At 36.5% G+C, this 24,970-nt stretch overlaps 1 protein-coding gene across 3 annotated transcripts in view; it reads right to left on the minus strand.

Annotated features, from left to right (window-relative positions):
- The window catches only part of SLC12A6 (solute carrier family 12 member 6), a 98,094-nt gene that overhangs the window by 2,389 nt on the left and 70,735 nt on the right, over positions 1–24,970 (minus strand). For all 3 annotated transcript variants that reach the window (XM_081288849.1, XM_081288848.1, XM_081288850.1), the window contains 17 exons: positions 24,213–24,454; positions 22,028–22,242; positions 20,838–20,996; positions 20,555–20,653; positions 20,239–20,296; positions 12,639–12,813; positions 12,236–12,354; positions 11,829–11,927; positions 9,455–9,574; positions 8,657–8,761; positions 8,094–8,262; positions 4,765–4,960; positions 3,814–3,983; positions 2,245–2,376; positions 1,575–1,682; positions 1,194–1,378; positions 698–831 (listed from right to left, as the gene is read on the minus strand). In XM_081288849.1, coding sequence (XP_081144975.1) covers positions 698–831; positions 1,194–1,378; positions 1,575–1,682; positions 2,245–2,376; positions 3,814–3,983; positions 4,765–4,960; positions 8,094–8,262; positions 8,657–8,761; positions 9,455–9,574; positions 11,829–11,927; positions 12,236–12,354; positions 12,639–12,813; positions 20,239–20,296; positions 20,555–20,653; positions 20,838–20,996; positions 22,028–22,242; positions 24,213–24,454 — 2,485 coding nt within the window. The remainder of the gene's footprint in view (positions 1–697; positions 832–1,193; positions 1,379–1,574; positions 1,683–2,244; positions 2,377–3,813; positions 3,984–4,764; positions 4,961–8,093; positions 8,263–8,656; positions 8,762–9,454; positions 9,575–11,828; positions 11,928–12,235; positions 12,355–12,638; positions 12,814–20,238; positions 20,297–20,554; positions 20,654–20,837; positions 20,997–22,027; positions 22,243–24,212; positions 24,455–24,970) is intronic.

Below are 24,970 nucleotides of genomic sequence, written 5' to 3' on the forward strand. Positions count from 1 at the left end.
CGCCCTCCCTCTTTTTTTTTTTTCCATTTTTAAACCTCTTTTCTGTAATGGCAGGAATGGGCTAGTCTGTGTTGTTGCAATGCTGAAAGTTTCCAATTAAAACAATTCTGGGGGCTGGGGATGTGGCTCAAGCGGTAGCGCGCTCGCCTGGCATGCGTGCGGCCCGGGTTCGATCCTCAGCACCACATACCAACAAAGATGTTGTGTCCGCTGAGAACTAAAAAATAAATATTAAAAAAAATTCTCTCTCTCTCTCTCTCCTCTCTCACTCTCTCTTAAAAAAAAAAAACAATTCTGGGATGAAAGTATTAGGGAAAATCCCTTTTTTCTTTCTTAACTTTGAGTCTCCATTCTCAGCTGCTTCTCTGCTAACTCCATCCAAAAGAAAAAGGCTTTGCTAAATGGATAGAAAAAAGAATGTGGATATTCTGTCTCTAGGATGGTCATTTAATATAAGACACCAACTAAAAAGTCTTTAGGGTTCAGAGAGAATATATTGCACCCCCAACTTCCCAAAAGGAGATTAATCAGTCTTACCACTTTGTAAGAATCCTTGCCTAAGACTTTAAAAGTCTGAGTTCCTCAAAGAGGGAAAGTGGGGCATAGACAATAACTTTTATGGTTTCCTAGATGTCTCATCTAAGAAATGAGCTAATAAGATTTTCCCAACTGGTGGTTCCACTTTCAAAAAGGATACAGTTTTCATCACCCTCAGGGTTTCGGGGTGGCCCTGGCATATTCAACAAAACCAGCTTTGCTTCATGGGACTTGTTAACTATAACCTCATTGAGCTTCACTGCTGTATGCATTCGTCTTACATTGGACTGGTCCCTGGGTGGGGAAGAAACAAACAGTTAAAGCAAAAAGAAAATAGTTACAATTGAATTTTAAAAACTTGAGGTCCAAAGCTTTTTAAACTTAACTATGGATAATGTGATAACTAAAATAATTTCCTTATGATAGTAAATCCCGAGTTTTCTCATTTAATAAGCTAACAGTATGGAGATGAACTATGTGAAGAGAAACAAGATGGTATTGTGTACACTTGGGAGCTAATATGCATAGGCAGACAATAGAGAAATGGCTGGATGTGGTTGAAATGAACAGAATTCATCCTATGTGTTCAGTCAGTCACATCTGTGTCACTGACTAGGATACTGTTTTACATGATAAGCTTCTGAGAGAAAACTTACGGACGCATGTTAAGTAGGTCTTGGAATCCTTCCATTGACTTGGCTTTTTGTCCCCGGGATGCCATGTACTTGTCTTTTGTCCAAGTCATGTGCACCTTCTCCTGATAGGTTTCTGTCTCTTCATCCTCATCAGAGCCAATGCTGGTCAGTCGTAGCATTGAATTCCGGTCTTTCACCAACTGTGCCTGGGAAGGTCCAACAAAGTTATTCTACCTAATATTCTCTCATGCTTCAACTATTTTGAAAAAAAAATGGGATTTTATTGGGATAACTAATACAGTGAAAAGGAAAGAATTTGTCATCCTGTGAAAACAATACAGTACCATCCCTTTCACTGAGACTTCACAGAGCCACGATTAGATCAATGCAACAAAGTCTCACCTCCCTGTCCCGTTCTGTTTTGGATAGCCTCATGTGCCGGAGCATCTGGGACCGTTGCTCCATCATCAGTGTGCGCTCATAAGTATAAGCTGATATATCACTGTCGTGCTGCCACAGACATCACACAAAGTGGGCAAAATGCACAAAGGAGAAAGAAGGATAGACCACACATTTTTACTTCCATTCAGTATCTTAAATCAGAAAATATATCACAATATCAACCTTTCACCTGTATTCTGTCTAGTCTCTGATCTACAAAGACACATTAGTTTGGGGTTATAAATCAAATCCAGAGGCTTTGAATATTTTCTGTAATCTATCTATTACATGTGTTTCCTTGAAACACAAAACACAAACTCTAGTCTGTATTTTTTACACATAAATCTCATTGTTTGTGAATTTAAGAATGAATTAAAAATATATTAGGCAGAAAAGAATCTGGCAGAAATATAAGAGCTGTATAATAAATGGAAAGCAAAACCAAAAAGTATTACCAAACATACATTATGTATTCTACTTATTTAAGTCAACAAATTAGAATTTTATTGGAAGTAGGGGATTAATTCACATTTATAGCTGAATAATTTCCCAAACCAAAAAAGGTTCTAGGAAGATAGGGTTGGGGTTGGGGGAGTAGTGGTCACCTCTATCTCAAACTCCACTTTCTTACCATCTCCACCACTTCCACCTCTGCTTCAATGCGCAGATGATACAGGAAGGTGGCCAGGTCTTTTTTCATCTGGATACTGTTATCTTCTAGTTGAGCTACTGTGAAGATCCGTATGCTGCATTTTCGCCACACCTGACAGAATGCCATATGTATATGGAAAACAGATGCAAGGCAGAATTAAAGTTATTTTCTAAAACATGAGGCATTTTGACTTAAAACAACTCTGCTATAGGCATGAGGATATTTGTTCCTTGCTTGGTATATTATTGTATTAGGGCAAAAGATTAACTAAGAAACACATTAAATATAGTTTTAAGGAGTTCTTGATTCCATGATAAGAAAAAACTGACAAAGAAAGAAAAGATGTCTCTTGTGATATTGTGAAATATACACTATCTGTGTATATGTCACTATTTCTTAGCATATGACTCCTAAAATCCTTTGCATCTTCATGGTGCTAAGTATGTTTTTGTATGCCAATGAGTTGGTCCATAACTAGCAGCCTCTGCATAGCTTCAGAAGCAGGGCAGGTCACCAGAAAGACTGAGGCAGATTAGTGGGTTAGAACTTTCAGCCCAAATCCACAACTACTTAGGAGGACAGAGGGATAGAAGGTTAAATTGATCACCAATAGCCAATGATTTGATGAATAATTCCTATGTAATAAAGTCTCTATGAAATCCCTAAAGAACTCGGTTCAGGGAACTTCTAGATAGCTAAACATGATGGCTTCAGAAAGGGCATGAAAACTCATGCTTCTCCCCATATGCCTTGTGCATCTCTTCATCTGCATCCTTTGATTATAATATTCTTTATAATAATCCAGTAAATGGAATAAAGTGTTTCTCAGTTCTGTAAGCCACTCTAGAACAAGGAGGGGATCATAGGAACCCTCATTTATAGCAGGTCAGTCACAAGCATTAGGTAAATCAAACCTGGGGCCTGTAATTAGTAGAAGAAATGGGAGGGTCATTTTGTGGGACTGAGCCCTCAATATGTGGGATATGATGCCACCTCTGATTGATAAACAGTGTCAAAGCTGATTAGAGGACAATCAGCTATGATGGGTGCACTGAAGAAATGATTTCTTATTTGATGTTTGAGGAAAATAACATATCAATGTGTCCTCACTTGTGATACATTAAGAGGATGCTTTATTCAGACAGTACATTAATGATACAAGACTAATTTAATTTCACTCTACCTAGTCTTACCAAAGAATGAGTACCCCTCTCTCTCTCTCTCTCTCACTCTCACACACACACACACACACACACACACACACACACACTCCTTATACTCCCTTTAGAAACTTTTCTTTTTAATATGTGTTCACACATTACCATTTTTTCCAAAGGGAAACTTTATTTTCTGACTTACATTTGAAGTTAGATTGTTATCAATTATTAAAAAAAAAACTATTTCTCGTAAAGTTTGAAACTGGGTTATGGAAAACTCAAGAATAATGCCTGACTTTTTGATTTTAAGCCACAACACTATATAATCAAGAAAGAATTTGTATAGTCAAACAAGACAGAAGGGAGAAAGACTTAAAGTTGCCTAAAATACCTTGTGCTGTTTCAGTAGGAATGGTAAAAGCATGAGCATCCCCCCATCATGCACAATCCACCACACATCAATGTTGCCCTCAGAAAACTGTTCCACATTGCTGGGAAAGAAGGAGATGTTTTTAGCTACCAACAGGGCAAGATGGGCGGCAGTTGTCACTCGAACTGTTCCTAGGGAGAAAAAAAGAGAAAATCAAGATAAGCAGAGAAGAATCCTTAGGTTTGCTTTACTTCCCACTGGGTCAGGAAAATAAGGATTACATCTCTTTTTTTTTAATTTTTAAAAAAATTTTTTTTTAAGAGAGAGAGAGAGAGAGAGAGAGAATTTTTAGTTTTCAGCATCAGACACAACATCTTTGTTTGTATGTGGTGCTGAGGATCAAACCCGGGCCACACGCATGCCAAGCAAGCGTGCCACTGCTTGAGCCACATCCCCAGCCCAAGGATTACATTTCTTTGAGCAAAAGATGCCCAAATACATAGTATAGTATAGATTATACCCCATTAAGTAACTAAACTCACTGAGAGAAATCTGAATAGCTAGCTGATTTGGATTGAGGATCATGGTTTACTTTACTAGATATACTCTTATTACTACACTTTCAAGGAGGCATAAGTGAAGTTGGGAGATTTTGATGCTGAAGGACTATCCTCCAATTCATGTGAGGATATAAGTACGAAAAATCATAAGTGAAAACATGGCAATTTTGGAGATAATTCCTAGCCCAATACTTGATAGAACTAAACAACTCATGAATATAAATGTAAAGCTGGAGAGGATAGGTAAAATCAGGTCATTAACACTAGTAGTTTTTTAGGTGGCCTCATAAGACCATGCTTCAGCAATGGCATAATGCTTACTTTAGAAGGTTAGGGGCTACGGTTGGTGTAAAAGGGATTCAACTCTATTCCCAATTTGGGCCTTTAGGTTAATATGGAAAATGTTTTGTACCAATAAAAGTCTTCCAAGCACGAGCATCTTCACTTTGCCGCCAACCATTGGGCCAGCCCATCACCACTGTGTTGTGCTTCATGCCCCCAAGGCCACATGATTGGATAAGGTGGGAAATGCCTTCTCTCAGCTTGGCAGCCACCACCAGCTGGCAGAATCCTTTTACCTTCTCTGCCTCCATTAGGTGCTTAATGGTCTGAAAGAAACACAAAACCTCAATAATGAATTGCTTTTCCCTAGACCATTAAAATCATTATTCCTTGGGGTTGGGGTTGTGGCCCAGTGGTAGAGTGCTCGCCTCGCATGCATGAGGCACTGGGTTCGATTCTCAGCACCACGTAAATGTAAAAATAAAAATTTTAAAAAAATCATTATTCCTTCTCCACATGATACTCCCCATCTCTTTTTAAATGTTTAAAGTCCAAAAAATTAAAATTATTCCACTGAAATATCATCCTTTGTCCTTTTCACCTTTCAGTGCTGGTAGTCTACTGGGAGTTTCACTGCTTTTTTCTCTATTCTGCTTTTCTTCCTTTATAACATATCAAAAACTTGAGAATAGGGAGCCCCACAAAGCAAATATTCAACAAAGCAAATACTCAAACTACTTTCTTAATGACCTAGAGAGTTCACTAGTGTGAACATTATCTCTTTCCTTCCTTAGTTATAGTAATGCACTGACTTCACTTTCAGAAATTCAATCTGATGATTCAGTATCTCTTCAGGATTTTCCTAGGTAAGTTTTCCTTGTTGCTTCTCCCATTTTGTATCCTTTTTGACATTTCAATGGTGATTATTACTGATATTTTTATTTCATTTAGCCCTCTTTGTGGAAAAGGGAAAGGAATAATGGTGTAGAAGATGGATCTAATTTTTCAAAGCAAAGATTAAGTCAGTGGCATAGGAGGATAAGAACTGTGACTTGCAATCTTGTGCTCTTTTTATGAATTTTGACCATCATTTTAATGTTTCTTAGTATTTCTGGTTTTTAGGGTTTCAAAGCATTCTGAAATGAAATCCAGAAAAAATTCTGAAATACAGTTGAAAATTTTCCAACAACAGGATTAGTTCTGTCATTTACAATAAATATTAGAGCTGGGGATGTAGCTCAAGTGGTAAAGTGCTTGCCTAGCATGTGTGAAGCCTTGGGTTCAATCTCCAGGACTGGAAGGAAAAAAAAAAAAAAAGGAAAAGGCTGGAAAATATAAATATTAGAAAACGACTTCCTTCTTCAGGTAGAACTCAGATATTCAGTAAACAGAAATGATAAAGGAATCTTGCTTATGATATCACATAAGTTGGTAAAGTGGAAGAGGAGTTGTTCCTTTCTCCTCGTCATAAGATTTAGGAACTGTTCCTACAGTTCAAATGATAGATTTAATTATTTAATTTCTCTCAGTGATCAATGTTTGGAATCTATTTGGGAATAATTTTCAGGTTTAATAATCTACAGCTTACTCATGATTTAAAATGGGAAGGAAGAATAGACAGTTGTCTTCTGGTTAAACTTATTATCTGGAAGAATATAACTGTTATGGTTTTGATATCAGGTGTGCCCTGAAAGCTCATGTTTGAGACAATACAAGAAAGGTTAGAGGGGCTGGGGCTGTGGCTCAGTGGTAGAGCGCTCACCTAGCATGTGTAAGGCACTGGGTTCGATCCTCAGCACCACATAAAAAATAAAAACAATAATAAAATAAAGATACTGTGCCCACCTATAACTAAAAAATAAATATTAAAAAAAGAAAGGTTAAAAATGAAATAATTGGTTGGAAAGCAGTTTGGAGATTCCTGGGAAAGCTGGGAATGGAACCACCATTTGACCCTGCTATTGCCCTTCTCGGACTATTCCCTGAAGACCTTAAAAGAGCATGCTACAGGGATACTGCCACATCGATGTTCATAGCAGCACAATTCACAATAGCTAGACTGTGGAACCAACCCAGATGCCCTTCAATAGATGAATGGATAAAAAAATGTGGCATCTATACACAATGGAGTACTATGCAGCAATAAAAAATGTCAAAATCATAGAATTTGCAGGGAAATGGATGGCACTAGAGCAGATTATGCTTAGTGAAGCTAGCCAATCCCTAAAAAACAAATACCAAATGTCTTCTTTGATATAATGAGAGCAACTATGAACAGAGCAGGGAGGAAGAGCAGGAAGAAAAGATTAACATTAAACAGAGACATGAGATGGGAGGGAAAGGGAGAGAAAAGGGAAATTGCATGGAAATGAAGGGAGACCCTCATTGCTATACAAAATTACATATAAGAGGTTGTGAGGGGAATGGGAAAATAAACAAGGAGAGAAATGAATTACAGTAGATGGGGTAGAGAGAGAAGATGTGAGGGAAGGGGAGGGGGGATAGTAGGGGATAGGAAAGGTAGCAGAATACAACAATTACTAATAGGGCATTATGTAAAATTGTGGATGTGTAACCGACGTGATTCTGCAATCTGCATTTGGGGTAAAATTGGGGGTTCATAACCCACTTCAATCTAATGTATGAAATATGATATGTCAAGAGCTTTGTAATGTTGTGAACAACCAATAAAAAAAATTAAGAAAAATGTAAATGGAAAAAAAAAGAAAAAAAATGAAACCATTGGATTATAAGAGGTTTAACCTAATCAGTGCATTAATCCTATGATGGGGATTATCTTGGTAATAACTGTAGGCAGGGTGTAGCTGCAGAAGGTGGGTACCTGGGGGTGTACCTTTGGGGTTTATATTTTGTCCTTGCTGAGCAGATTTCTCCCCTACTTCCTGATGCCATGTCCTGAGCTGCTTTCCTCCACCACACTCTTCTGTCATGGTGTTCTGCCTCACCTCAGGCCCTAAGAAATGAAGTCTGCTGTCTGTAGACAGAGACCTCTGAAACTGTGAACCCCCCCAAAAAACTTTTTTTCCTTAAAATTGTTCTTGTCATGTCTTTTGGCACAGCAGCAAAAAAGCTGACTAAAACAATGACTGTTCAAAAGTCAGCACTGGTAGGGCATGGTGATACATGCTTGTAATCCAGTTTGGGATTATGTGGGAGGTTGAGGTAAGGGGATTGCAACTCTGAGGCCAACCTCGGAAATTTAGTGAAATCCTTTATAAATAAATAAATGAATAAGAAGGGCTGTGGAGTGCCTGCCTAACTTGCAAGACTCTGAGTTCAATCTCTAGTACCACAAAGAAAAAACAAAAAAAGAATTAGCCCTAACTGGGAAACCTAGATCACACAGGAAATGAATTGATTTATAAGTCTGAACTTTTAGTACCAAACATCACAATGCTTACACTAAGTTCTATCAAGTCAATAAATCTTGACTCTTACCTGCTCAGCAGCTAAAGCTTCACCATAGTTCTCCAGGAAGTTCCCCACAATGACAGAACCCACAATAGTGAGACCCTTTCCTGCTTTGAGCTGTGAGGCAAAGGTGAGGAGGCGAGGATGCTTGACATGTAAGTCTTCATCTAGTTTCAGTAATACAAGCAACTGAGGCCTGTGAAGAGGTTAGATGAGGGTGGAGGGAGAAAACATTTTGGATTTGGGAAAAAGAATGTCAATTCCCACTTTAATTCAGGAGATCTGTATAAAACATGTAATTTGATAATAGGAAGAAGTCAGAGGAATAAGATGAGGGTACTGAGTTATTTTGAATGCTCTCAGTATTATCTCAAATTTATCAGTCTTCAAGAGAAAGCAACAAATGATAGAAATCTAGATAACAAATCACATGATGAAAAGGCAATAAAGATTTGAGATAGTTAAAAAAAAAGGTCCATTATTCCAGTTCCTTGAGCAGTATGATTATCTTATCCTGTAATCAACAAAGCACATATTTTTTTGTGCATTAACTATGTGTCAAACACCACTAGGCCTTGTTGATTCTTTACCTCCAGTTTTTAGTGTGTGGAGGTCCTTCCTCCAGCCGAAGCAAAGCAAACCGGGCTGCACTGAGGGACAGCCCACGGATACCATCACCCCATTCCTTCTCAGCTCTGGAAGAAAAAGGAGAAAAGAGCAGAGACAGACTTAAACCAAGTAAGTATAATTTCAAAAAATAAAGTTCATTTTTTTTTAAATCTAAAAGTACAAATGCACAAAGAAGAAGATAAAACATATTAATGATTTATATAATGTTCTTCACTAACATAATGAATCCACTGACAGCAAATGAACACCCCCCAGCACCACAGATTGCACTGCACAAATGATTCAGAATAAAGACTGGAAGGCCATTTGCTTAGTCCCTATGTATATTTAAAAGCAGTAATATAAAATAGTCGTTTGGATTAGGAAAGTGTCACAGACCAAGAACTTAAATTATTCTGAAAATACGTGGGAAAGTAAAATTCAATGTAATCTTCTGAATCAAAATGTTATGAAGTCTCTCTTTTAACAAAATTATTTAGGACTAATTTAATTTTTTATTTCACAGACAATTCCTTGACTTCAGTGTTACATTGTGCTTAGTACCTCTCATTATTATTTGGCTATGTTCTTTTAGTTATTTTTCATTGAGCTATTCACTCTTTCTCGTAATTAAAAGTTTATTATCTTCTGTAAGATGATAAAAGAATCAGGGACGCAAAATTTAGTTAGGGACAAATGAAGTTAACCTGGATCCTAAATTAATTTTCATTGCCAATCTTAATACTTTTAACAGTGATCAAGGTGAAATCCACACTCACCCTTGGTACTCAATGTACTTGTAGATCATACCAGCTATTACCATAGCCACGATGGCATAATACCAGGAAGAAATGAACATCAGAGCTAGACAGATACTCATTCCGATGAAAGAGAGGGCCCTAGGAAGTTGAAAACAAAACATAAATAAGGATCTTTTAAGCAACAAAAAAAGAAGACTGTGCTAAAGGTACTTCTCAAATTATTTGTGGTATGGGTTTATTATTTTTTAACCAATTACAGATGGAACTTTTGTAGAATGCAATAAAAATGCATTGTTAGAAAATTTATCTCAAGCAGGGAATGTTATGGCAATGTGTTTTTATTTTCTTGTGGTGCGGGGGATTCAACCCAAGTCCTTGAGCATACTGGGCAAGTACTCTACTACTAAGCCACCCCCCCAGCTCATGTGGCAAGCTTGAGTTGCTATAAAATTTCTAAATACTTATTCCCAATTTCTATAGTTGTCTTATCATAAACTGACCACAAACAGGTGGTAGATCTGTACTGAGCCCCCAAAGCATCCTTTGTAATAGAGGATTTCTCCCCATGGCTATAAAAACATGAGAGAACAGCAACTCTACAAACATCATCTGTAATGAGGAGGACAATTAATACTAATTTGGCAAAGCAGATATTGAACATGCAGCCAGAAATGTTAATAACTCTATAATCTTTAAGATTTTTTCATATAATTATTTCTGAAAATTTTATGAACATTTCATTAGGATAACTCAGAACCCACTGAGGAAATTTTTTTTTTTTTTAAAGAGAGTGATAGAGGGAGAGAGAGAGAAAGAATTTTTTAATATTTATTTTTTAGTTCTCGGCGGACACAACATCTTTGTTGGTATGTGGTGCTGAGGATCGAATCCGGGCCGCACGCATGCCAGACGAGCGCGCTACTGCTTGAGCCACATCCCCAGCCCCACTGAGGAAAATTTGCTATGAGTTTCCTTACAGTACATAAGAGAAACTTGGTAGGGAATAATGAAATACTTGTTTTTTTTTTTTTATATGCCTCTTTAAAATAAAGATCAGTCAGTCAGTCTGTCTGTCTTGTCTGTCTGTCTATAACGTATGTAGTACTGGGTGGGCTTTAAACTTAAGGAGTCAAGCATGCCAGACAAGTGCTCTACCGCAGAACCACAGCCCCTACCTGAAATATGTGCTTTGATCAAATAAAATTAGATAACTACATTTCCTGAAGCTCTTCTGTGTGCAGAATGAACATCCTAGCTCTGTGACTAGGAAATTTTAAAGTGTGACTAGGAAAGTTATTAACTTAGAGAAGATCTCATAAAAATAAAAAAAAAATAGAAGCTAGCAAAACAAAAATGTTCATAATGAATTTTAAACTAAATTTAAGACTAGAAAGAAGATCAGAAGTGTTAAAATCCGTTGAAAAGTCTAAAAAATTTTTGTCTACCATATCACTTCCCACCATTGGTAACTGAAGCCAGAAAAGGAAAGCTAGCAAAGAGGAATGAAGTAACAGGTACATATAAAATATAACTTAAAAACTCTTCGGTTATGAAAAAGAAGATGGGATGGGAACCAGAAAACTTGGATGGCTCCTTCAGGACTGGGGATGCTTAACCACAACAGTAGCAACACCATTTCATTAACAGCTTTACTATGTACCAGACACTGTACTAAGAACTCCAGACTTATTAGTCCCTTTTACAACAAGTAAAATGAGATTTTACATGGTTATGTGCTTTGCTGAAGGTTACAATGTGAGGAAGTAGTTTTAAGCTATGAACTTGGATCACCTGAATCCAGTCAACATTCTTAACTACTAAATGAAATTCTCCTAAGGAAGAAAGTGAGTGAATGAAAACTGATGAGAATATGAGAGCAAAATAAAAAGGGATGAAGTTAAGTGCTTAGCTAAGAGGGAAATGGGAAAATAGAATTGTAATGGAAAGGTTGTTTTAACCTAAAGAATGAAAATGCCTGGAAATAATGTATATTATAGTTATCTTTATTCTTAGTGTGATATTATAAAGTGATCAAGTTATTACAATGTGATTTAGAAAAAAAATTCAATAAAAAAGTGAGGATCCGCATGAGAACTAAATGTTAAAATAGACTTATAGAATGGCTGGCCAAGAAAAACAAATGTATCAAGAACCCAGAATCTGGGGGCTGGGGATGTGGCTCAAGCGGTAGCGCACTCGCCTGGCATGCGTGCGGCCCAGGTTCGATCCGCAGCACCACATACAAAGATGTTGTGTCCATCGAAAACTGAAAAATAAATATTAAAATTCTCTTTCTCTCTAAAAAAAAAAATAAAAAAAAAGAACCCAGAATCTCCTAGTTTTCTAGCTTAGAAATATTTCCTCTCCAAAAGAAGAAAACAAGGAGACCTACCAGTGGTAGTAGCGGAATCGGGGCCTCCAGTTGGGTGTTCGAAGTAATGTTTGCAAGGCACATGCCAAGTTCACAAAGAGGTAACACATGAGAAAAAACCTGGAAGAACAATAAGGACTAGGGTTACATCTTAGTGGTAGAGTGTTTGCCTAACATTCCCTGGGTTCAATCCCTAGTACCATTAAAAAAAAGAGGGGATAGGAAAAATTCAAGTTGTATAAGTAGAGAAAAACCCATGGTAATTTATAAGCTAGCCTTACATGAAAGTTCTCAGGAATATTATTTAAGTGAAGTAAAACCTGTATTTAGCCTACTATGTCACTATAATTACTGTTAAATGATTTGTGGAAATCATGTGTTATATGTCATTTAAGCAAGAATAATTGAAGAGAACACCTGGCTCTTACATGGAAAGAATTGGGGCCACAAGATCCAGGGAGGCAATAAGGATTCCCAGCTCTGCAATAGCAGCAGTTAGAAGTAAAGCCCAGGTAGGTTCCCCATTGGCTTTGCTGTGACCAAAAACCTATGTATAGAAGGGAAAATATCAGTCATAGTCATAGTTAGTCTATGTGCCCTCATTCTTGTAGCCTACAATTTGACATCTGAAAAATAACAGTGTTACAAAAGTGTTGTCTTTTAAACACCCTTACAGCAAACATATATAAACTCATACTAGAATTTAGAGGGTCTTGTACTAAAACCCCACATTTCCATATTTATGAGCTAGTAATACCTAAGCCCACAAAGACCACACTGTTTCTCATAAAATGTGGAAAAAAGAAGAGGATATAGGAAAAAGTCACTCACCCTCAGAAATGGTATGATGTTATCCTTGGCAATAGCCTGAAGCAGCCTTGGGGCACCTGTGAGGCTCTGAAGTCCAGCCCCACATGTTGAAAAGAAGGAGCCAATAACAATCACCCACGGGGATGGCCAAGATAATGTGCCCACCACCAAATTACCTTTTACAGCATCCCCAAACCTAGATAAAGAAATAAACAGTAGGGAAATTTAATTTGGAAATAACTTTAGACTTTAGAAAGAGATAGTTGCCCAATTTTTTTTATTTATAATTTTTGGAAAATAAAAATTGAGGCAGATATGAATACCAAGAAATACAAAGACAGAAAGCTTTGATTGAAAGGCACTGATGGGAAAGAGGGGAAGAGGGGAATGTAGCTCAGGGGTAGAGTGTTAGCTTACCATGCTGGAGACCCTGGGTTCAATCCCTGGTTAACCCGACAACCCCTGCCCCCCACTCAGAAAAAAAAAAAAACAAAGACACTTATAGGGGAAGCTCAGTAGTAGAGCACTTGTCTAGCATGCACAAGGCCCTGGGTTTATCCAACTACCCACCTACACTACAAAGGTACTGCTGACCTGTATTAAAACATACACACACACACACACACAAACAACAGCAAAAAACTAGTAGGGCCAGAAAATAAGATAAGCTTTGTTTGTAGCTTTCCCCTTTGGATTATCAAAATATTTGCTTCTGAGGGGAAATTGTTAAAGGGCAAAAGGGGGGGGGGAATCCATAATCTTAACTGCTTACTCTGCGTATTTTAGAAAATACTCTTGCACAGTTTAAACATTTTTTAAACACTGATGAGATCTTAATGAACCTATAATTCTGTATTTTTTTTTTATACTGGAGACTAAATCCAGGGGCTTTTTACCACTGAGCTACATCCCCTATCCTTTTTATTTTTTATGTTGAGACAGGGTCTCACTAAATTGCTGAAGACCTCACTAAGCTGCTGAGCTGGCCTCAAACTTGTAATTTTCCTGCCTCAACTTCCCAAATCCCTGGATTATAGGCATGAGCCACCATGCCCAGCTAATTCTGTATTCTTTTGAAGCATATTCATTTTACCGTGTTATGAAAAAACATGAACAAAAATTCAGTGGTTTGAATAATATATATTAATAATATATATTATCCATTCTTCTAATCATATAAAATACATGTTAATTAACGTCTTTAATGCACATACTACATAGATGTACCAGATTTTTTCTCTTATAGCAGATTCCTGAGGGAAAAACCATGGATGGGTGGGGGGAGGGACCAATATATTTAATCATTTCAGAATCACAAACTGCTTTCCAGAAAGGTTATACTTATTAAGATGCATGTGAGGTTTCAAGTCTTATACACATAACATATTCCACACAAGATGTATTAAAATTTGCAAATTTAATGGGTGAGATATGATAATCTCTAATTATTTTCATTTTAAAATTAAGTACCACACACAAAAAATAATGTACAAAACCCAAATGTATATCTCAATAAACTTCCACAAAGCAAATACCCATGAACTACCATATAGGTAAAATAAGAGAACACTTCCAGCATCCAAGTCTTTCTATTCCCAATCACAAGCCCTTCCTTCTTCTCCACTTTCCATTACTCTGCTTTTTAATGCTATGTAGTTCTATATGTTTTTAAATTTTATACAAATGAAATACAGTATATACATTTTGCATTATTTTTTACTCAGCATTGTGGAAATTCTTTTTCCCCCCTATATCCTTGTGGTTATTTTACCTTTTACAAATATTTTTAGTTGTACATGGATACATACTTTTTGAAACTTTCATGCAGTGCTGAGGATCAAATGAACCCAGAGCCTCACACATGCTAGGTAAGGGCTCTCCCATTGAGCTACAACCCCAGTCCAGTTATTTTACTTTTATTTTCCATTGCATGAATACATAATTTATTCATTATAGATACCTGGATTATTTTGATTTTGGTATTTAAAAATACTATTACTGTAACTCCATCCATTTACCTGCAAATGCTATGATTTTATTCTCTTTTATTGCTCAGTAATATTCCACTGTGTATATTTAATATATTTTTTTATCCATTCATCAACTGAAGGGCATCTATGTTGGTTCCACAGTTTAGCTATTGTGAATTGTGCTGCTATAAACATTGACGTGGCTGTGTCCCTGTAGTATGCTGTTTTTAAGTCTTTTGGGTATAGACCAAGGAGAGGGATAGCTGGGTCAAATGGTGGTTCCATTCCCAATTTTCCAAGAAATCTCCATACTGCTTTCCATATTAACTGCACCAATTTGCAGTCCTACCAGCAGTTATGAGTGTACCTTTTTCCCCACATCCTTGCCAACACTTATTGTTGTTTGTCTTCATAATAGCTGCCATTCTGACTGGAGTGAGATGAAATCTTAGAATGGTTTTGATTTGCATTTCTCTAACTGCTAGCGATGATGAACATTTTTTTCATGTATTTGTTGATTGATTGTATATCTTCTGAGAAGTGTCTGTTCATACTAAGTGAAGTTAGCCAATCACAAAATGCTGAATGTTTTCTCTGATATAAGGAGGCTAATTTATAGAGGGGTAGGGAGGGGGAGCATGGGAGGAATAGACGAACTCTAGATAAGGCGGAGGGGTTGGAAGAGAAGGAAGAGGGGGCATGGAGTTAGAAATGATGGTGGAATGTGATGGTCATTATTATCCAAAGTACATGTATGAAAACATGAATTGATGTGAATATATTTTGTATACAACCAGAGATAGGAAAAATTATGCTCTAAATGTGTAATAAGAATTGTAATGCATTCTGCTGTCATATATAAATAATAAAAAAATACTATTACTGGGCTGGGATTGTGGCTTTGTGGCAGAGCGCCTGCCTTGCACACGTGAGGTACTGGGTTTGATCCTCAGGACCATATAAAAATAAATAAATATAATAAAGGTACTGTGTCCATCTACAACTAAAAAATTTTTTTAAAAGAATAAAAATAGGTCTGGGGTTGTGGCTCAGTGGTAGAGTCCTTGCCTAGCATGCTTGAGGCACTGGGTTTGATCCTCAGTACCACAATCTAAAATAAAGATATTGTGTCCACATAAAACTAAAAAAAAAAAAAAAAGAATAAAAATAAATAAAATACTATTACTGTGAGAAATTTTGTGTATGATTTTTTATAACTTTATTATTATTTTTTATTCTTTTATGTGGTGCTGAGGATTGAACCCAGTGCCTCACACATGTAAGACAAGCATTATACCACTGAGCCACAACCCCAGCCCTGCACTTTTTTTTTCCCTTTTTGTTTTATACTGGGGAATTGAACTCAGGGGCACTTCACCACTTAGATCCCTTTTCAAATTTGGTCAGATTTATCCCACTGTTTTCCCCTATCCTATCCCTTATCCTTTCCCTTCATTACTCTTTGCCTACTTGATAATCACCATTCTGACTGGAGTGAGATGAAATCTCAGGGTAGTGTTAATTTGCATTGCTCTAATTTCTAGAGATGTTGAATATTTTTTCATATATTTGTTGACCATCTGCATTTCTTCTTTTGAGAAATGTCTGTTTAGTTCCTTTGCCCATTTATTAAGTGGGTTATCTGGGGAATTTTTGGTGCTCTTTTGAGTTCTTTGTATATATCCTGGATATTAGTGCCCTACTTGAGGAGCAGGTGGCAAAGATTTTCTCCCATTCTGTTAGCTTTCTCTTTGCACTGTTTCCTTTGCTTTGAAGCTTTTTTAATTTGACTGACTTTTGATTTTATTTTTTGGGCTCTAGGAGTCTTGTCAAGGAAGTCAGTTCCCGAGCCAACATGTTGAAGTACTGGGCCCACATTTTTTTCTAGCAGGTGTAGGGTTTCTATCTAATTCCTAGATCTTTGATCCACTTTGAGTTCCATTTTGTGCAGGGTGAAAAGGGTTAAATTTCATTCTTCTACTTATGGATTTCCAGTTTTCCCAGCATCAATTGTTCTTTTTTTTTTTAAAGGCTATCTTTTCTCCAATGTATGTTTTTAGCACCTTTATCTAGTATCAGATAACTGTACTGAAGTGGGTTTGTTTTCTATTCCATTGGTGTTCTTCCTGTTTTGATGCCAGTATCATGCTGTTTTTTTTTTTTTTTGAAGGGATTTTAAATTTTTTCTTTTTATTTATTTATTTATTTATTTATATAAAGGTATGACCTGCTTGGTTTTATTTATCTATTAATTTTTTTAGATTTGATGGACCTTTATTTTATTCATTTATTTATATGTAGTGCTGAGAATCCAACGCAGGGCCTCACACATGCTAGGCAAGTGCTCTACCACTGAGTTACAACTCCAGCCCTTCTGTTTAGATATACATGACAGTAGAGTATATTTAGATATATTATACCCACATGGAGTACAACTTCCCATTCTTGTGGTTGTACATGATGTGGAGTTACACTGGTTGTGTATTTACATATGAACACAGGAAGGTTATGTCCAATTTATTCTACTGTCTTTCCTAGTCCCATATTCTCCCTTCCTTTCATTCCTCTTAGTCTAATCCAATGAAATTCTACCCCCACACTTGTGTGTTAGCATCTGCATATCAGAGAGAACACTCGGCCTTTGTTTTTTTTTGGGGGGGGATTGGCTTATTTTACTTAGTATCATAGTCTCCAGTTCCATCCATTTACCAGCAAATGCCATAATCGCATTCTTCTTTATGGCTTAGTAATATTCCATTGTATATATATACCACATTTTCTTACCCATTCATCTGTTAAAGAGCATCTAGGTTGTTTCCATAGCTTAGCTACTGTGAATTGGGGTGCTATAAACATTGATTTGGCTGTGTCACTATAGTATGCTGCTTTTAAGTCCTTTTGGTATATACCCAGGAATGGGATAACTGGGTCAAATGGTGATTCCATTCCAAGTCTTGCTGAAGAATTCAGTTCCTAAACTGACATGATGGAGACGTGGATCTACATTTTCTTCTAGTAGGCACAGGGTTTCTGGTCTAATTCCTAGGTCTTTGATCCACTTTGAGCTGAGTTTTGTGCAGGGTGTCAGAGATAAGGATTCAATTTCATTCTAGTACATACTATGGATTTCCAGTTTTTCCAGCACTATTTGTTGAAGAGGCTATCTTTTTCTCCAATGTATGTTTATGGCACATTTATGTAGTATGAGATAACTGTATTTATGTGGGTTTATCTCTGCTTCTAATCTGTACCACTGGTCTTTATGTATGTTTTGGTACCAAAACTATGCTGTTTATAGCTTTGTAATATAATTTAAGGTCTAGTATTATGATGCTTTCTACTTCACTTTTCTTGCTAAGGATTGCTTTGGCTATTCTGGGCCTCTTGTTTTTCTCAACAAATTTTATGACTGCTTTTTCTATTAAGAATGTTATTGGAATTTTAATAGGAATTGCATTAAATCTGTATAGTGCTTTTGGTAGTATGGCCATTTTGACAATATTAATTCTGCCTATCCAAGAACATGGGAGATCTTTCTATCTTCTAAGGTCTTCTTCAGTTTTTCTTTAGTATTCTGTAATTTTCATTGCAGAGGCCTTTCATCTCTTTTGTTAGATTGATTCCCAAGCATTTTTTTTGAGGCTATTGTGAATGGGACAGTTTTCTTAATTTCTCTTTCAGGAGATTCATCGTTGGAGTCTAAGAATGTGATTGATTTATTGGTGTTGCTCTTGTATCCTGCTACTTTGCTGAATTCATTTGTGAATTCTAGAAGTCTTCTGGTGGAAGTTTTTGGGTCTTTTAAATATAAAACAAAGATAATTTGAACTCTTCTTTTCTATGTGTATCATTTTAATTTCCTTGTTTAGCATAATTGCTCTGGCTAGAGTTTCAAGGACTATGTTGAACAACAGTGATGAAATTGGGCACGGGATACTTGATTTTAAGCAAAGGAAACAGATTAGAAAAAGGTGTATATATACAGAGATCTGAAACAATAAAGCACATTTAACTCTAAATTACGACTAGAGCATAGGGAGCTTATGAAGGAATGGTGAGAGGTAAGAGCAGAAAGAGGTGCAAAGGTACAAATCAAAGTGGTGTTTGTCTTTTAAAATTATTTTTTGCAGTATTAGGGACTGAACCCAGGACCTCACATTTACCAGGCAAACACTCTACCCCTCGGTACACCTTTAATCCAGTAAGATTTTTTGAGACAGGGTTTCTCTAAATTGCCAGGCTGGCCTAGAACTTTTGATCCCCTGCCTTAGCCTTCCGAGCAGCTAGGACTACAGAAGTGAGTCCAGTTCATCAAAGTGATAGAGTTTAAGGGGACTTGGCAAGCTCTAAGCAAGGAGATTTACGTGAACAAATTTTGTGCTTTAGAAAAATTGTCCTACTAGCAGTGTGAAAGACTGATTAGAAGGCAGTAAAACTGAAAGGGAGATTATTAAAATAACATAGGCCAAAAATCCTGAAGGCCAGTACAAAGTGATGGGAATACAGAATAGGGAAAATAATGAGACCAGTTAAAGTGAAAGGGTGGAATTTACAGGGCTTAGAAACCACCTGAATGAGGGAATTAATGGCAAAAGCCTAGGATGACACCTAGATTTCTGTCTTGAGAGAGAGGTGAAAGGGGAAGCTATTAACCAAGATGGGAAACATGAGAAGCAGCAGGTTTCAAGGAAATATTTGCTTAGAATTATCTGGCAAAAACACTGTTTTAGAGAAGAGAAAAAGATGGCAACAACAAAACAGCAGCATTCACAGAGGAAAGAAAAAATTAACAGCTTTTATTTAAAATGACAAACAATTATCTCACAAAGGAAATGCTAGACACTTCAAAGTTGTTTTGTTTTATTTGCTCTTCCATACTTTTCTGGACTGTTTTCCCAACAGTTTTTAAACTGTATAAGGAAATACTTATTCAGGCAAATTCACTGCTTTTTTTGAAGAGTGATATTCATTGCATCACACATATTTATAACACACTGGTCCTTATTATTCACTAATAGTTTGGGAAACTATATGCATATATTTTCTTTTTTTTTTTAAGAGAGAGTGAGAGAGGGGGAGAGAGAGAGAGATTTTTTTTTAAAGAGAGAGTGAAAGAGGAGAGAGAGAGAGAGAGAGAGAGAGAGAGAATTTTTTAATATTTATTATTTTTTAGTTCTCGGCGGACACAACATCTTTGTTGGTATGTGGTGCTGAGGATCGAACCCGGGCCGCACGCATGCCAGGCGAGCGCGCTACCGCTTGAGCCACATCCCCAGCCCGAGATTTTTTTTTTTAATATGTATTTTTTAGTTCTTGGCGGACACAACATCTTTGTTGGTATGTGGTGCTGAGGATCGAACCCGGGCCGCATACATGCCAGGCGAGCGCGCTACCACTTGAACCACATCCTCAGCCCAATGCATATATTTTCTTTTAAGTGCTGGGGATTAGAACCCAGGGTTCTTGCACACGTTAGGCAAGTGTGCTATTAGTGGTCTTAACTTACAATTCAATACATACATTTTCTTATTGTTAGTCATGATTTATACCTTTGGTTGTATTTTTGAGATTACAACTGTCTTGGAGCTCTGTTGGATGATCAGATGTCATAGAAGAGACATATGATTATTACAAAGAAATTAACTACTCACTTGTCTCTGAGAACAGCACCTTCAATACACGCACCAAAAAGGATAACGTTGCTTAAATCTACCACACTTAGTCAAGGAAACTGCTGTTTATCTTCTAACATCAGATAAGAAGTAGACACTCAGTATTATTTTTCCTATCAATAAAATGAGTGGCTAAATATACTAACCCTATAAAATTCTTCTTGAATTTTTCACATAAGGTAGGTAGATCATCTAGTAATTAGTGAGGTCATAGAAGGAGATAATTTTATTCACTGAAAAGCACTGATTGTCCTACTTCTACTGGATGTTCCTCTAAGACTCATGAAAAGGATACAGACAAAGGACGTAGTCAGGATGGCAAGGATAGTTCCAATGGGAATAGACTTCTGAGCATCTTTCAAATCTCCAGATCTATTAGAACCAGCCATGATACCTTTTAGAGTGGGGGGAAAGCCCAAGTTAATTTCTTCAGCTCCTGGAAACCTTGATATTCATATTAATACCCAAGACAAAGGCAAATTGAGGAACCTTGAAAATATAATTCTGTCTCCTTAGGAAAAAAAAATCACTCTGTAGGTCTGACAGCTTTTAATATATAAAACAGTGTATCTGCTTACCTGTGACAGAGGGAAAGAAGATCCCCACTAGGAGTGTGAAGGAGGTGGTAATATCAACAAGAACATACTCATGATTTAAACTTCCCAAGACATCAAATGATTTGGCTGAGGGTTTTTCAATAATCTCTCCCTTGGGTAGATAATTACTCCAAAGATTCTCTGCAGTGGGAAAAAAAGAGAATATAGGCAACAGCAGTATGGTAAGAATATAATTAGGTAATTTCCTACTCAAACAATATTAAAAATCAGACTTTGCTTTCATATAGTATTTATTTATTTAGAATCAAATCCAGTGCCTCACACATGCCAGGCAAGCAATCTGCCACTGAGCCACAACCCCATCCCCTTATCAAAGTTTTAAAAGGGCTGACTGTTTCTTAAATTTCAGCATATAAATAAACACCGCAGAATAAAATACACATAAATAAAAACATAATGCCTTTTCTCACTTAATTTAAATATAACTTGACAAAATGCTTTGATGCAACAATGCAGTCAAACTGAACATCTCACAAAGTCCATTATTCTTTTTTTATTAGTTATCAATACTATTTCTAACACTTTAGTGTGAGCTTGTTTAACGTGCAAAGAATTCATGAACCAAACATTTAAAGTAGATGTCACTTAACGAGAGTTTTGAGAATTTAGCTGAGTTAGGAAAACACATGTGTAGATGTAGTGACATTAAAACAGTTCTATTTTAACTGTCACTGCAGGGGGAACACTGGCAATTTTTCAGGAATACACAAAGCTGGGTGTGGTGGCATGTGCCTGTAGCCCCAGCTACAGAGAAGATCGATTCAGGAGGAACATGTGAGCCTAGAAGTTGGAGGCCAGACTGCACAACATAGCAAGACCCTGTCTCAAAGAGAGCCAGAAGCAGAGAGAGAGAGAGACAGAAAGACAGAGACACAGACAGCAGACAGAGAATATACACAAAATATTTTAGTCATCTCTGTCCTCAGAGGGACATATATTTTAATAGATAACACTTTGCAAGGGAGTCTTAAGACAATTTTTCTAAGAGGAAAGTAGAAATATATTGAATTAAGAGCTGTGTGCTGAGAGCTTAAGACAGGAAGTCCCATCATGGCCCTATGTCTTCATGGACAATAAAAGAATATAACATGAGAGAAAGTCTATTTTCCTAAGAGAAGAATAAAAACATGTCTAACAACCCACTAACTTACCTGTAATTATACCACTAGCCAACCCAGGAATGCCCTGGATTGAAGTGACATTATTGTGAACAAAGTATTCATCACAGGTAGCATTGAAAAATTGACTTGAGTTACAGAAGAATCCCCACAACTTTGATGGTACCGTCATATTGTTAATTTCCTTGGTCTTAGAGCAAACATCAATGTGTCTTGATGAAAGGGTACGATTACCCAGCATGCAAACCCTAAGTGAAAACAAATGGGGAGAAGATCAACAAGAAAACTCACACACACATTTTTTAAAAAGGAAACAGGTCAGTAAAGGGGAAAAAAAATCTCAGTAGTGAGAGCTTATTCTGTCATAGGTAGGAGAGGAAATGATATTTATTGAGTAGCACTGTAAATGATGACTTATAGTTACCACCAAATAATCCTTATAGGGATCTTGCAATGTATTAATATTTCTGTTCTGTGGATGGAGGAACTGAAGTTTAAGGCAATACAATATTTTGCCCAAGGTCATACAAGTGATTGGTGGCAGTGATACAACTCAAACAAGAACAATCAGAAGACACTATGCTGACTCATCTTCCAAAAAATGTTAGGCTACAAATCAATTGTTAAATCAGAAAGAATCCTAGAATCTTTTCATTCTTATTTTTAAAATGGTCTTTTTTTTTTTTCTTTTCATTTTTCGCTTAGTAAAGTCTTAAATTCTTAACATCCTCTTGGAAACGTTAAACCTTCTGGTTATGGTTGTGAGGAAGACAGGTTGTCTAAAATTAAAAAGCACATCCCTCTGTGGCCTAAGAGAAAACTGTTTTTGAACATAAGCCTAGACCCAGTGGGAGTGAGGATATTTAAAGGTAATATAAATATTTTTTCTTCCCTTCTAATTTACTTTTTTTCTATTCAGAAAAATTAATACAAATAAAGAATAAATATACCCATGGTTAAAATACCTATTAGGTAGAACTTTTAAAAACTACAAAGTGATTACACACACACACACACACACACACACACACACACACACACTTCCATATACCTGTTACTCAAATTCAACAACTCTCAACAGTCCCCAGTTTTGTTTTAGGTATTTCTCTAGGTTTTTCATTTTGTTTTGCTGGATTTTAAAGAAAATACCATGTATTATGACTTTTTTATTAACCAAAAAAGATGGGTTAAGAAACCCCAAAGGATAACCTGAGGCAAAATGAAATTTCCCAAGGTAAGATGCAGAATAATATTGCCTTTAGAACTTCTATGCCTCTAAAAAAGATCTTTAGCTATTTCATAGTACCTAATAAACAGAAGAAAATTTCTTGATGGAAACTGACATCATATAGCATGACACAGAAGGAATACTGGACCAAAGTTGGGAAATCAGGTTTGTTTTCTTGCTCTGACATTAATTATTTTGGGGGCAAAGTCATTAACTTCACTGGACCTGTTTTTATTTTTTTTTCAACATATAAAAGCAATTTTGGGGGGCTGAGGTTGTAGCTCAGTGGTAGAGCGCTTGCCTTGCATGTGTGAGGCACTGCATTCAATCCTCAACACCATATGAAAATAAAGATATTGTGTTCAGAAAAAAAAGAGTTAAAAAAACCCTAATTTTTCTGTAATCTTGTTAAATCAACATAGAACTAAGGAGTTTGATTTCTAGAGCATCCAGATAATTTTTCAAATTATTTTCAAAAAAATAAGATTACAAATACCCTCAAACTTGTGATCTTTCTGCCTCAGCATCTCAAGTCGCTGTGATTATAGGAGAGTGCTACTATTCCTGGCTCTGTTTATTTTATAACTATAAATTCTTAGCAGGAATTTATTCTAAGATAGGATAAAAAATTAATTAATTAAACAATTTAGAGTTCTTTTGACTATTGATTTTTCAACAAAATTAAATACCTTAAAGTTTGCTGGCAATGACTACACTTTTAAAGTCCTTCATGAATAGTTCAAATACGTGCAATCACTACTATTGTGAAGAAAACCTAATATTTATTTGAATGATGACCATATCTGCTAATTTTATGCTTAGGCATAAGGAAGATGATCAACAGGACTTAATTTTCTGGGAGGCTTCCTGACAGATAACTGGGCCAACAGAGAAATCTCAGGTGACTCCATGAAATTCTGATTTAAATTATCACATCATCAGATACTGTCAATGACTACCCATGATGACTCGGCCAAGAGACAGACATACGGGAAGTGTGGTGGGGCAAAAGAAGACTTGATGGCTCCAGCGTAGATGGCCAAAATGGACACAATGACACAGGCCAGGAAAAGTGAGGCAAACTTGTTCACATAGCGTACGCCGATGAAAACCACCAATACCATGAGGACCAAAAAGGCTGTGCCATAGACACGCATGTTATTTAGCATGGCTGCTGATTCCTTGAGTGCATCATCACTGCGAAAGATGGCAGCCCGGGGGACGATATATACCTGGTAGACCAAAAAAAGTAGAAAATGAGGTCATTTCGAAATAATCACATAAAAGACCTGAAGGAAAAGCAAAGCTAAAACAAAAAATGACTGGAGAATTAGCTTAATTCCTATTTGGATCTAAAATGCCTACAGAAGTGGGATATCATGAATTTTTTTTCCTTGAATAATTATATTTCCAAATGGAAAAAAGGAACAAATTGATATTTTTTATTCAAAGGAATATATAAAATAATTTTTATTTTGAATCCTGCTTCTTCTGTCATTACTGTAAATAAAAAAATATGTCTCAGTGAATAGAGAAATTGAAACATTTTATTTCACTGGGAGATATATTTTTATTTATTTATATATATTTAATATATTTATTATATATATATTTAAAAAGCTGCATTTTACTATTTCCCCATTGGCACTGTTTTGCCTCCTGTTTCAATTAATTAATTAGACATTAACTCCTTGACTCAGGCAGCAGAGTGGCAGTGATCAAGTGGAGGGAAGGGATAAGCCAGCAAA

Source organism: Spermophilus citellus, assembly GCF_964194105.1.
Source record: "Spermophilus citellus genome assembly, chromosome: 4".
Taxonomy (NCBI): domain Eukaryota; kingdom Metazoa; phylum Chordata; class Mammalia; order Rodentia; family Sciuridae; genus Spermophilus; species Spermophilus citellus.